The sequence below is a fragment of the Erythrolamprus reginae genome, chromosome 2 (assembly GCF_031021105.1).
Source record: "Erythrolamprus reginae isolate rEryReg1 chromosome 2, rEryReg1.hap1, whole genome shotgun sequence".
Taxonomy (NCBI): Eukaryota; Metazoa; Chordata; class Lepidosauria; order Squamata; family Dipsadidae; genus Erythrolamprus; species Erythrolamprus reginae.
The window spans coordinates 86119789-86134534 of NC_091951.1; the positions used below are offsets into that span (position 1 = coordinate 86119789).

General features: G+C 39.7%; 1 protein-coding gene across 3 annotated transcripts in view; it reads left to right on the forward strand.

Moving 5' to 3' along the window:
- The window catches only part of RAF1 (Raf-1 proto-oncogene, serine/threonine kinase), a 78962-nt gene that overhangs the window by 44403 nt on the left and 19813 nt on the right, over positions 1 to 14746 (forward strand). For all 3 annotated transcript variants that reach the window (XM_070738572.1, XM_070738574.1, XM_070738573.1), the window contains 4 exons: positions 4068 to 4163; positions 6153 to 6306; positions 9978 to 10005; positions 10667 to 10791. In XM_070738572.1, coding sequence (XP_070594673.1) covers positions 4068 to 4163; positions 6153 to 6306; positions 9978 to 10005; positions 10667 to 10791 — 403 coding nt within the window. The remainder of the gene's footprint in view (positions 1 to 4067; positions 4164 to 6152; positions 6307 to 9977; positions 10006 to 10666; positions 10792 to 14746) is intronic.

A 14746-nucleotide genomic window follows, 5' to 3' on the forward strand; every position in this document is an offset into this window, starting at 1 on the left:
GGAGCTAGGCTTTGGTCCGTGTTTGTTGTCAGTGCAGTTTCCCTAAAGTACTCAGTTGTTTGTTTTCTTTTTCATTTTGGTGCTTGTTTCAACAGGTAATATCATGAATGGGGAAAAGTATTTGTAAAATTAGCTGCCCCTCCTGTTTGTTTAGAATTTTTGTCATTTCACTCACTGCTGCAACTTTATAGCTAAATTTATAGTGGGTTGTATTGCTCAAAGATGCAAAGCAAAGCACTTACATAGAATCTAAAAATCCCTTTTTATTGTAATTTTATTTTATAGTCTGATTCGACCATTTTGGAAAACCAAAATGTGTTTTTATTTGAAATTCATGGCAGTGAATTTAGCTACGGTAGCTTAGAAATTGTGATATATGGATACCATGTTTTAGCTAAGCCAAATGTAATTCGATCAGTAAACTATAATTAAAGAAGCAATGAGTAAGCAAGTCTACTAGTCCTTTGTCTTTGATAGTTTTTTTTTACTTTTCTTTGCTGGTTTATTTTGTACTAGTTCTGCCATTGTACTAAAGATCTCTACTAAAGCTAATACGATTATTGTGATAGAATGATAACTGACACATTTCTGTAAGGAATCTGTAAAAGCGTTTAAAATCAAAATGACTTGCTTTGTGTTCAGAATGGTTATTTTGCATTCATTATGTGTAGTTTCAATCATTTTGATAATATTTGGAACTTGAAATCTCCCCCTTTGAACCCAAAATAGCATGTTTCCAAGTAACTGTTTTAGACTCAAATTGGGAGCGCCTCAAAATCAAAGTTGTTTGTATTCAAAATCTTTTTGCGTACCCCTTTTGCCAGTCATTTCCAACTTGGTGCTATCATTGCACCATAATTAGCTGTCAGTAACTCTTTCTTTGAGTTCTCATAAGCAGGTGTCCCCTCACAAGATTTTGTTTCTGCGCATGTGCAGGAAGCAAAAATGTGCAGAAATGTGCAAGCAAGTGGTAGGGAAGGTTTGCCTATTTGCCGATGACTCTAAAGTGTGCAATAGGGTTGATATTCCTGGAGGGGTCTGTAATATGGTAAATGATTTAGCGTTACTAGATAAATGGTCAAAGCAATGGAAACTGCAGTTTAATGTTTCCAAATGTAAAATAATGCACTTGGGGAAAAGGAATCCTAAATCTGAGTATTGCATTGGCAGTTCTGTGTTAGCAAAAACTTCAGAAGAGAAGGATTTAGGGGTAGTGATTTCTGACAGTCTCAAAATGGGTGAGCAGTGTGGTCGGGCGGTAGGAAAGGCAAGTAGGATGCTTGGCTGCATAGCTAGAGGTATAACAAGCAGGAAGAGGGAGATTGTGATCCCCTTATATAGAGCGCTGGTGAGACCACATTTGGAGTACTGTGTTCAGTTCTGGAGACCTCACCTACAAAAAGATATTGACAAAATTGAACGGGTCCAAAGACGGGCTACAAGAATGGTGGAAGGTCTGAAGTATAAAACGTATCAGGAAAGACTTAATGAACTCAATCTGTATAGTCTGGAAGACAGAAGGAAAAGGGGGGACATGATCGAAACATTTAAATATGTTAAAGGGTTAAATAGGGTTCAGGAGGGAAGTGTTTTTAACAGGAAAGTGAACACAAGAACAAGGGGACACAATCTGAAGTTAGTTGGGGGAAAGATCAAAGGCAACATGAGAAAGTATTATTTTACTGAAAGAGTAGTAGATCCTTGGAAAAAACTTCCAGCAGACGTGGTTGGTAAATCCACAGTAACCGAATTTAAACATGCCTGGGATAAACATATATCCATTGTAAGATAAAATACAGGAAATAGTAAAAGGGCAGACTAGATGGACCATGGGGTCTTTTTCTGCCGTCAGTCTTCTATGTTTCTAAGTGAGATTTTAGCAAATTTTTAATTCTGCGTATGCACAGAAGCAAAAAAGTTCTGAAATCATATGTGTGCCTGCATCCCCCTGTGAGATTTTGCTTCCACTTATGCGCAGGAAGCAAAATAAAGTGAAAAAAATAAAAAAGAGATGGCACTGCATGACGGTGAAGACTTGCACTGGAGCTATCATGCTCAAATTGTGCAATCTGCAGGCCGCTACCGGAACGGAGGCCACTACTGGAACAGAGCTCCGGGGCTTAGCGATAACAACCCACCCCCTGATTGTGAAATTCCACATATCAATGACCCACACAACTTTTTAGCACTGAACTTTTTCTTTTGCCTCTGGCCATATCCTTTTGGCTTTAATCAGACCACACAATAGATACCAATGTACTTGCAGTGTCCTCTTCTCCAAGGGTTTATTGGCCATCTTCTAATCAGTAGTTTGTGTTTTCAGTATCATATTGATATTTTTTGGTTGGGAATGCTCATGTGGTTTCCTTCTCAGGGCACTAAAACAATTTCTTTCTCCAGTGGATTGCATTCAGTATAATTTCCTTTTTTACAACTTGCTTTGAAACCCTTTGGGGAACAGCATAGATCAGTGATGGCAAACCTGTTTTTCCTTGGGTGCCGAAAGAACGTGGGCTTGTGCTATTGTGCATGCACAAATGCCCATACTCATAATTCAATGCCTGGGGAGGGCAAAAACAGCTTCCCCTGCCCCCAGCAGCCCTCTGGAGTCTGGAAATGGAATGTTTCCCAATTTCTGTTGGGCCCAGTAGGCTTGTATTTCGCCCTCCCCAGGCTCCAAAGACTTCCCTGGAGCTGGGGGAGGGTAAAAATGCCCCCCACCCCCTGGAAGCCAAAAAGGCCCTCCCAAAAATCGAGGCAAAAATCAGCTGGCCTGCACACACATGCACGTTGGAGCGTGCCAGCAGATATGACTCCATGTGCCACCTGTGGCACCCGTGCCATAGATTCACCATCACTGGCATAGATCATTATGCAAGCCCCTTCACTATTATATAATAACACTCCATGAAGATGCACATCTACATTCTTCAACTTACATACATGTGTTGTTACTTTCTAGTAAAGTAAATAAAGGGTTAGCTGGGCATTTCCCTATAAACAAAGCTGAACAGTATATTAAGAAATAAAGGAACAGAAAGAAATGTGAAGAGTGAAACAGTTGAAGATTGAGGCAATCAAAATAAATATATAAATGCAAGAAGATTGAGGCATGTGAGATAGCATAACAACATTCTGGTCATAAGAAGTGCACCCTCCTGTACTTCTAAGCAGAAGTATTTTGTCTACATTACCTGTTCAAATGTATAATTTTAATTGTTTATAAAAACTGGTTCTCAAGGTAAATGTGAAACAGAATATAACAATCCTTATTCCACTTACCTGAGATACAATGCTATGAAGAAAAAAATGAGAAAAGATAGTATTGGTAAAAGAATTCTAAGTTTATCATGCTAAGTTGTACTTCACTTAACCATAGTTTATACCAGATCTGGGCAAAGTGTGGCCTGTGGGCCACATGCGGCCCACCCGCTGTCTGACCGGCCTGCCCGCTATCTGTGACCGGACCGTGGAGGTCGGGGTCCGCTCCAGTGCAAGGATGAAAGAGCTCACCGCGTCTTCCGGGACTCCTCCAGTTCCTGCTTTCCTGATGAATCATGAGAAAAGCAGGACCCAAAGGAGTCCCGCCAGACGTGGTGAACTCTTTCATCCTTGCACTGGAGCGGACCCCGACCTCCTACCGAGAGCAGCCGAGCACAGAAACCACGCAAACACTCCAGCACAGTGACTGTGGTACACCATGTTGCAGTAAAGCAAACAATTAGGGGTCTGTAGAGTGGGTCTGGGTGCTTAAGTCAGGCTAGGGTCTGGGTCTTTACAGTATTGGGTAGAACTGAGTTAATTATATTACTCTGGCTCTCTAAAACCATCCCAATTTCTCATGCGGCCTCATGACAAAATTAATTGCCCACCCCTGGTTTATACAATATTTTCTAGTTATGGCATAGTGTATCATGTGAATGCATTTTTAAACTTAAATACTATGTCAATTATGATTTTTCTTAGAATGATTTTTCTTTTTGGGAAAAAAACACAGCTGCCCTGGTTGAAATGTTAAGAATTCTCTTGAATTCAGAATTTTTTTTCTTTGGATGCTTTGATTTTAGATTATTTCCACATTCAAATATTGGTGATAGTGGTATCTCAGCACCTCCTTTGATGACTCGGCGAATACGTGAATCTGTCTCTCGGATGCCCGTTAAGTAAGCGGCCCTTACTATTATATTAAACTGTTACTGTTTTGCACAATTTAGCAGTATTATGAATTTCTGGGCAAAATTAACGTGTGTAAAATGATAAGGTTTTTTTTTTGAAAGAACACTTCATCACAAATTGATTTATTTCTTCAGTACCATTTCAGGCTGCCCAGTAAAGTAGTATAACTTTGCACAGTCATCATAAGTTAAGAAGTATGGTATTTTTCAGAGAATAAGATGCACCTTAATTTTGGGGGAGGAAAACAAAGGGAAAAATCTGCCTCTGCCTCCTAGCAAACAGTACAGATGATATACACTCTTTTCTGTGTCTGACCCATAGAAATAGCAAAGAATTGGAGAAATGTACATTATGGCACTATATTAACTCTAGAAAGTTTTCTTCAATGTAGTCATACTAACTCCTCCCAATTATTTAAATAGATCTACTCCAAACATGACTAAGTCTGTCTTATCTTAATATAAAACAGACAGTGTTACATTTCAGACTATATTTGTACAGATGCTGTTAAAATTGATGTAGCTTTCTAGAAGTATACATTATTCTCTGCTATTTAAAAGAAGATACAAAAGCACTGGGCCTTTTCAGATCAAGCATTTATTTTAAAAAGCTTCTTCATTTTGTTAAGTTTTATTAAGAACAATAATAAAGCAGTCTATACAAAATAAGTCTAATAATTTAAACATTCTACAGACATTTATAATTGTTGACTTATCTCCTTCCATCCAATTTCAGCAATCTAATTAACAAAAGTAAAGAAAATTCTGCCTCTGCCTCTACCTCCCAGCAATTTGCCTCCTTGCAGCTTTAGTTTCACTTTCAGTTTTAGCCCCTGGCGTGCCTGCAAATTCCTAATGTGTCCAATCACGCTTGGCCAATAAAGAATTCTATTTATCAGTTGAGAGTCAGAAAGCTGATAATCAGTTGCTGGGCTTAACAGGTTCTGTTCTGTTTGCTGCAAGGAGGTAAATTGCTGGGAGACAGAGGCCAAAGGATGGGGGTATAAGATTCACCCAAGTTGCACCAGCTCTTTTGGTGGGTTAAAACGTCTTATACTCAGAAAAATACGATAATTCCTTTGCCTCTCAATCTAAAGCAACAAGTGCTTCCATTTCACTTTTCTGCCTAGCTCTGCCCTTTTGTGTGCCGGACTATCTGCCACATCGCCCCATCCACTGCCATACCTAGCACTGCATGTCACTACCAGCTATGTCCTTCTTTCGTGTCCCAAGAGCCTTTTTTGTGTCTTGGGAAAGAAGGCCCCAGCTAGTAGTGATGAACAATGCCCAAGCTCCCTAGTGCACACCATTGCCCTTGTCTACCACTATTCATTCCTTCATTCCTTCATTCCTTCATTCCTTCATTCATTCATTCCTTCATTCATTCCTTCATTCATTGGATTTGCATTGCCACCCCTCTCCGAGGACTCAGGGCGGCTCACAACATATCAAAGAAAACATGACAATACATTTAGATCCAATTAATATAATTTAAAAAGCTAAAAGTTCTAATATTATTAAAAACATTCCTTACCATTCACTCCTTGAAAACACACTAAAAGTTCTCATAGTTCTCACCTCTGGCATGTGGTATATTGCTACAGTGCTCCTCTACATATAGCCAGGATGAAGAGCACGTGGAGACAGGAAAAAATGATGGGGAAGGAACTGGGAAGGCAGTTATAAATAAATGGATGAATGTTAAATGAGGATAACCTGGAGTTACTTTGTAAAGCACTCCATATTTGGGAATAAATCTACAATTTAAGGACACGGTCCTTATTCAAAGCCATTGTTTAAAATTGGTTCTCTAATCTGAATGAAGTAAGGGGAAAATCATAGTACCAAAATAACTTGTTATTTCTAGAGAACTACATAAAAGTTGTTATTCTTAAATAGGTTCTATAGATTTTCACAAATTAATGCTAAGTTCTTCATATAAAAGCATACATCTATAATTTTGTTTTCTCTCCTTAGTTCTCAGCATAGATACTCTACACCTCATGTCTTCACATTCAGTGGAACAAATCCTTCTCCTGAATGCTCCCTTTCTCAAAGGCAGAGATCCACCTCTACCCCAAATGTCCACATGGTCAGTACTACTATGCCTGTGGATAACCGGATAATTGAGGTATTCTTACTCCCTATTACTTAATTGATATTTTGCAATATCTAACTATATGTCTATTTAATAAATCTTAAAGTGATTTCACGGAGGTGTATTTTTTTTCCTGATTTTTCTAAATCATTAAGCTGCATTGTATGCTGTTCATTCACTGTGTGCCTGGCCTAAAAAGAGCCCTTTTCTCAAACATTTCTTAGGCAACATCCTCACATAAGTTATCAATTGTCTATGCTCTTAGAGGATCAAAGAACAAGTTATTGCTGCCATGTATGTTAAATCTAGTAATATATCAAGCTTTCAGTGCTATTATTTCTGCTAACTAATGAATAGTGGAGCCAATTTTGATCTTTATAACTATGACTGTACTACAACTGTGCTTATAATAGCTGATTGAGTGGAATAAAGAGCAATGTTTGTATCACAGGGCCCACAACAATATGCTATTTATTTTCTCTTAAGATAAAAAGGCTGCTACCTTATTCTTTCCAATGAATAGGGGGGGGGGGCATTTTCCAATGAATAGGGGGGGCATTTTTGAGAAATAAAAGGTAATTTATTAGTTTAACTTGAACAAATAAACTGGAAATACATCTTCTGAGAATAAAAATATAATAATAAATAGATAATGTCTTGTATTTTAATATTTTGGAATCAGTTTATTTAGTATAAAGCAGTTTATTCAGTCTGCCTTATTATAAGGCCTGCCATGAATAAAATTAAACACAGATTGTTAAATGTTTGTTTGCTTGAGATTTTAGATTTACTGTACTAATTTTCTTTTCCCAATGCAGATATGAATTAACAGGGTAGTATGTGGCCAATGTAGATTTGGGAGCTATTGTTAATATTGGTAAAGTTTCAAGAATGTTAATGTTAAAACAAATAGGAAGAAATTATGGAAGATATCCAGAGACTTGTTATAATATAATAACATTTTCTTGCATAATATAATATTTTTGTTCAAATTTTCATTGTGAGAAAACCATTTGCCTTTTCTATAAAAAAATGTCCTTGGGTAGTAGTGGCCAAATTTACAGTTTTTAGAGACATGGCAATGTTAGAATTTTGAATTCCTTGTTCTGATTGCATGAATGTGGTAGGTTTTTCTTTGTATTCATGTATGTCACATTGATCTGCATTTTCTGGAACAGATAAATAGGTTATGTTCTCACATGTAGAAATGCTGAAACCAGCAATGAAGTACTTCTTAAAGTATTGAGATGAACAAAGTGGGAATATGATTTTTCCTTGGAGTCCGTGATACTTTTGATATTTTTTTCCTTGATTTTTCATTGAATGAAGTTAGGGGGGAATTTTTGAGAAATGAAAGGTAATTTATTAGTTTAATTCTACTTGATTTTGCACTATTGGGTTCTTTTCATGTGTTTTTCTTATACGGTTAATGTTTTGTTTAGTCACAACGTACAGTACTTGAATTCTTTTTCATTGGTCAGTTTTGCATGCAGGTTTAGCTTGTAATGGGAATCTTACTGCTCTCCAATTTGGGGGAGGAGGAAGAAGAAGATAATTTTGAGAACTTCCCTTTCAGGAACTTTCATGGTCTATGGAAGGTCTGCTTGGCTAACTTTGTAAAGCGATTGCAGTTTTGAAATTCTTGCAGTTCTTAGATAGTGTAACCTACGCTTAGCTACCACATTAACTCTCCCCTTTCCCCAAGTCTGTTCTATACTTCTTTCATCTTTAGCAGCTGGAAACTGTTTTTTTACTACTCCTTCTGTTCTTTTCTTATTTCTCATTGCTTTGAACTAGAATAACAGCCTGAATGCTTCTCCCAGGTCCTGGTGCAGACGATTCTGTTTAAGGGGAAGAGTAGGTATTATCTGGATGCCTTTGCTTGGTTCATTTAACAAAATTGCTAAAACAGCTGACCAGATTAGAGTGAATTAACTGAAACTTCATATTGAAATACTGGTGTGGCATGTATGATTGACCCTAATATAAAAATCTGGGCTATTTTTTATTTAGTAGAATTTCAGTTGCAGTATAGAACTATAGAATAAGATCCCATAGCCACTTAGCCTGAACTTTTTCATTTCAATGTCCTCCTCTTATATTTTGCAATTGCTTGATTAAATACATATACAAAAATAGAACCAGAAATAGTCATCTGTTTATGGAGGAATCTTCATAAATTCTCACTAAGCAGTTGAATGATAATTTACATTCATAGTTCACTTTATTATAAAGTAAGATTTCAGCTTTTTTCCTTTTAAAAGAGAACACACAATACATAACTGAAGTGAAACTAGGTGATTCTCAAATTAGTAAGAACTTTGGTAACTTAATTTAATTTAATTTCATTTTTTTGACTTATATGCTGCCCAATCCCATAGGACTCAGTAAAACGTGAAACTGGTATAATTTCAAACTGGCTGAAATACAGCCATTCATTTTTATCATGAGCAGTTTGGGATCTTGGTTCTATATCTTGCTGAAAATATAATGGATTTTTTTTAAAAAAAATTGAAAACAACTTGTGTTCTAATAAACCTACAAGAACATGCAATAGCGGCTTTCATTTCTGACAGAGATCTAAGGCATTTAGTGAACCTTGTGTGTACATGTGCTCTTTTCCCTTTGCACTTATGCAAGAACTGTTTCAGAAGCTGTGCTGATTATCTGGAATACAAGTTTTACGCCTTGCAAAAGTAGAATGAAAACAATAAATAAGCTGGTTTTTCACATACTTCTTAGGACCTGATATTGTTCCCAGTTGTCTTTTTTTTAATAACTAAATCTATGTTGTCTGAATTTATAACTGAATAGATTATGTAATTCTCATAAAGCATTCCATTCAACTTTTTCATAGCTTTATTAGAAAATTATTTGAACCTTCATTATTCCTTTTTTATTACAATTTAAAACACATTTACATTAAAAAAAATTATGAGTAGTTTGTAACTAATTTACTAAGTCAAACAAAAAATCATCTTCAAGCCATTCAAGCCTTTAAGCCATTTTTTGCCCATATTTTGACTTTGGGTATTGTTTTCTGGAGTATTTGGGCATGTATGTCTTTCTGTCAATTATCCAAATATTGATTAGGACAGTATTGGACAGATGAGGAACAGTACAAATGTGTGTTTGATCACAGCTGTGCATGTTTACATAGACTAGCATGTGTAACATTAAGGAAGAGAAAGAGAAACCAGCTCAGTTGCAGCAGTGCTATACTGGAGGGCATCTGATTTTTTTAAATCCAGTTTGTTCTTATGTTTTCAGCAAAGTGTCTGCTTTATACACTAGAATAAAAACCATTTTATGTGAAAATGAATTTGAAATATTAAAACTGTCCTATGCATTTGTTCTTTTCTCAGTTTGTTTATTTTTGGATTGCCTGTAAACAACTTATGAAAATAATCTCTAAGCAGTGCACAAAGATGGGGATAACAATTTTGGCATTCCTGTACAAGCTACAAATAAACCACCTGGGCCTCATTTTGAATGCTAAGCATGTTATAATTGCTGAAAGTGCATTAAGGGTTCCCTGTGCTTTGAATTGCCAATATCCCTCCTCACCATATGTTTTGGCTGATGTTTTGAAATCTAAAATCAAAGCTGCTTGAGTCAGGTTCTCTTACAGAGACATTGGCTACATTCTCACAAAAGTTATATTTGAAAGAGTGACAGTATTTTCTTTTCTCTTTTTTTTCCAGGATGCTATACGTAGTAACAGTGAATCTGGTGAGTGTGTTCATTTAAATATGGCAATTAGAATCCTTAAAAGTGTGAAATGAAGCAATCCACAACTCTTTATTTTTCCTACCAGAATGGACTACTTCAAATGTTCCAGATTTAGTCCCCTCCAAATGTATATCAGGCAGGATGTTCTGAAGATAAGCTGCTCTATTTTGCATTATAGCGAGTAGTATATACAGATAGTTCTTGCTTAACAACCCCAGTTGGGACTGTCATCCCCATCACTAAGTGATACAGTAGTTACTGTGGCCGACTAACATCACTTTTCCCTGCAGTCATTAAGTGCCAGCTTCTCCATTAAATCTGATTGTCAGAGGCTGGCAGTGAAATGCAGAAATGGTGGTCAGATGATTGTGGGACACTTCAGTGATCATAAGTAAAAGGTTTGGTTGTAATTTTGAGTACCATCACAACTTTGAATAGTTGCTAAACAGGGCAGCCGTTAAGTGAGGATTACTTGTATAAATAGGAAGAGCTAAAATGTCACAGTCTGGTATAAGCTAGCATTAATATTGTCGTGTGCTATTTAGCCTTTATACAATGTGGCATATATGTAAGTTTCACGCCAGTTCTTTTCTACAATCTTTGCTTGTGAAGGAATCCTGTATTGTTAGAATCTATTACTTTTTTCTTTAAATATTTGAAGCATCACCACCAGCTATGTTGGGAAGCCCCAACAATACAAGTCCAACAGGGTGGTCCCAGCCTAAAACACCAGTCCCGGCTCAAAGAGAGCGATCTGCAGGAGCTAATCCCCAAGAAAAAAAAATAGTAAGTGTTAAAATACAATTGCGTGAAATGAATATAATACAGACATCAAATATCTGCACATTCCAGTCTGATTTGTACGTGTGTGTAGCTAAATGTTTCTGACCTAACCTTGAATCTTATGTGAGTTTGTTTAAAAAAGAAAACAACTTGTCAAAATTTGGTGTTCTCTCTTTACCATAACTGATTGGAACTCTGCTTACAAGTTTGCAGATGAAGTCTCAAAGCTTCCCTCCGCATAACTGTTCAAAGAAAGAGGAGGTTGGGAAGAGGATAGATACTAGCATCGTTTAATTAAATTAAACAAAAACACGCAGGGTTTTCTCCGTACTGAAGGAGCGGGTCCAGCAGTCACATGGGTTGCTCATGTCCAATCCGGTGGAACTGAGCCTAGTATTAAAAAAGCTTGCCGGATCCGCCCCTTCCCCAGAATTCGCTCAGTTCGCATATCCTGCGGTTGTATTGTGATAGCTCGTTCAACATTCTAACACCTTCCCTTCGTTTCCTTTTCTTCAAAAGTAGTAAGATTTGTTTTATCATTATTATTTACTTGCACTAATAACGCCAGCCGTTTGCGGCTCGGCTTTTTTCCTTTGGAGAAGTTGCGGTTTCGTTTTCCCCCGGCGGTTTTGCCGGTTACGATTCCTGCGGCCGCTTGTGGATTCTTCTAATCCGTTGGCCTGGAGGTCCTGGTGCAAGTATTAATCTATTGAATTTATTGTATACAATATATTTAAGGGCTTAAGAAATACCTCCTGCGGAGTGAGACGCCTTCTAGTCTCCTGGACTTAGTCGATCGCTTTCCCTTTAAGAAATTGTACGGAGCGATTTTTTCGGCGCGAAGGCCTTCGCGCCCTTTTTTAAAATCTAGGCCTCTCGTGTTGGCCTCCTGCCAGCCGCGTAGGCCTCAGTCCACCGCTTGGATCCCGGAGCGGGCCTTGGGGGTCCCAGGCTAAATTCTCCACCGGCTAAGCCTCCAACCAGAGTGCCTTGGTTTACTTAATTATAAAGTTTAGGGAGGCTGGCCCCGCTGGGTTTGGGGGCACGAACTCTGGGTTTGCCCAGATTGTCCTCAAGTTTCAGCAGCTTCGAGGCCTCGAAGCAGGATCCACTCCTCTTGGGAAGTCCTTGAAATTCTTCTCCTTATTATTTAGTTATTGGCTCAGCCTTGTCTTCTGTTAATTGTCAGACTATGGCTACATTTCCCAAGAGAGGCACAACTAAAGGTCCCAGAGAGGCCAGGCCTACAGGCGATGAGATTACTAGTATCCCCCAGGCCTCTTCCTCCTCTTCTCCAGGGGCCCGCCCCTCGACCAAGGTCACCAGGGCCGAGAAGAGAAGGGACCTAGCCCTACAAAAAATCCATGACAAATCAGCAAAACGTTTGAAAGTGCAGGCCCAAGTGATCAGTAGTCAAGACCCCCCAGAGGCTTCTAGTCTACCTCCTTCTGGGGTCCCTGTGTTATCTCTGGATGAGCCAAACCTAGACAGACCCCAACCTAACCTATGGGGCATAGGTCCAGAGGAACCAGATATTATTGAAGATTCCCCCCAGCCAGGATCCTCCCAGGCCTTTAGGGATTCTTCTGCCATTTCTGCTGATATTTCCAGTTTACCTCCTGAGTTCCAATCTATTTTTGCTGTGTTGTCCAAAGCCATTGATGCCAAACTCTCCACCATCAATGAGCTTCCCTTACCTCTTCCTCCTTCTCGTCCCTCCCGCCCCTTGGGTTCTTCCCCAGCGGTCAGAGTCCCTATTCAGGAGGATTCAGATTCCTCCCAGGATGAATATGAGGATATAGAGGATGATGAGGATCCTTTTCAAGGCTTATCAGATGATGAGGAATCCCAAATAAAGGTTCCTCCTCCAATTACTATTTTTCCTTCTCAATTATTCAAATCTCTCCTCCTCAAAGCTAGAATTTCTACGGGATTAGCGGCCCAGGAGAAACAAGCCTCCACTTCCACTGATCCCCCGGAGGAGAATTTACCTTACTTCACAGAGGAACAGGAGGATAACGAGGTAATTCCTATGCCTAAATTGTTTAAAGACGCTTTACTCAAACAGTGGGAATTTCCAGCCTCTGGCCTTAATCCCTCCACCAAGGACAGAAAGTTGTACAAACTCTCCTCTTCCTATGAAGAGCTTCTTTCCTTTCCCAAACCGGATGAACCGGTCAAGATTCTTCACTCGGCAGCGGCTGTGCCAGGCGAGGCGGAGGAAGTCCTCCGCCCAGAGGACAAGCGCATTGAGCAAATGCTCAAAAGAGGATTCACCGCTGATTCCTGGGCCATTAAAAGCTCTGCAGCGGCTTCCTTTTTCTCCAGAGCCATGCTGCTGTGGCTTCGCCAACTTCAACAGCATATTCCTCCCGATGACTTGAGAGGTCAACAAGACTTCAACAAAGTCTTTGCAGCTGCCCAGTACGTGGCTGATGCCACCTTGCAATCTACTAGATTTTCTGCTAAGTCTATTGCAGCTTCTACAACGGCAAGAAGACTCCTATGGATTCGCCCTTGGCAAGCGGGAGTTCGCCAAAAGTGGCAGCTATCCCAGGGTCCCTTAAAGCGCGACCTTCTCTTCGGTGATCTTCTGGATCCACTCCTCACGGAAACCACGGACAAGAAGAAAGTTTTGGGTCCAACCACAAAAAAGACTACCAAAACGCAGTCCTTTCGTCGCCCAGGGCGACAGCAAGATCAAGCGGCTTCCTATCAGAGATCTCCAGGTCAGTATTCCCCCCGCTTTCGTTCCCAAGGTAGGAACTCCAGGGGTAGAAGGTTTCGCTTCCAAAGGGGAGCTTCCTCTAACAGGGCCTCAAAAAAACCTAGATGGTAATCTTACCTCTATTCCCATAGGGGGTCGCCTAGCTCATTTCGCCTCAAATTGGCGTCTCACCTCCAAGGACCCTTGGGTCATTGACACTGTTCAAACAGGCCTTCTTTTAGAATTTATTTCTCCTCCCCCTAAACGTTTTATTTCCTGCCCTTCTCCCAGGTCATCCTCAGATTGTAACCGTATGGAGGAGGCCATTTCTCATCTGTTGTCCATCAGAGCCATTCAACCGGTCCCTTCCGGTCAGAAGGGCCTAGGTTTTTATTCCATCCTATTTATGGTTCCAAAGTCCTCCGGAGGTTGGAGAGCTATTTTGGATTTAAAGAAACTAAACCTATTCATCAAATGTAGGAAGTTTAAGATGCACTCCTTGTCTTCTATTTTGGCCGCCATTCACTCGGGAGATTTCATGGTCTCCTTAGACCTCACTGAGGCCTACCTTCACATTCCTATAGCCAAATGCCACAGAAAATATTTACGTTTTTCCTTTCAAGGCAGGCATTTCCAGTATAGGGCGATGCCATTTGGCCTTTCCTCGGCCCCTCGGGTCTTTACAAAGCTCTTGGGGTCCCTGGCGGCCTATATCCGGGCGTCTCCCATCCACATTTTATGTTATCTTGATGATATTTTGATTCATGGGAACTCCCTAGAGAAAGTGAAAACAGACCTTTCTGTCACCATGTCTGTCCTTCAGGACCATGGTTTTTCCATCAACTTTGATAAAAGTCACCTCCAACCTTCCACATCCATTTCTCACCTGGGATCCATTATTGATTCAGAATCCTCCCAGGTTTTTCTCTCTCCCGAGAGAAAACTCAGTATAGTGGAGTTAATTTCTAACATTTTACCTAAAGCTTCAGTATCCATAGTTACCTTATCTTCCCTTTTGGGGAAGATGGTGTCATGCATAGGCATCATTCCCTGGGCTCGCCTTCATGCTAGGGAACTCCAGTGGCTCCTGTTACCTTTTCAGAGATCGGGGCACAGCAACTCAAATCGACGCATTGTCATCCCACTGAGTGTTCGCAGATCCTTCAAGTGGTGGAAGTCTCCGGCCATGGACAGAGGATCCCCGTTCAGGTGCCCGGATCAATTTGTCATCACCACAGATGCCAGTCTATC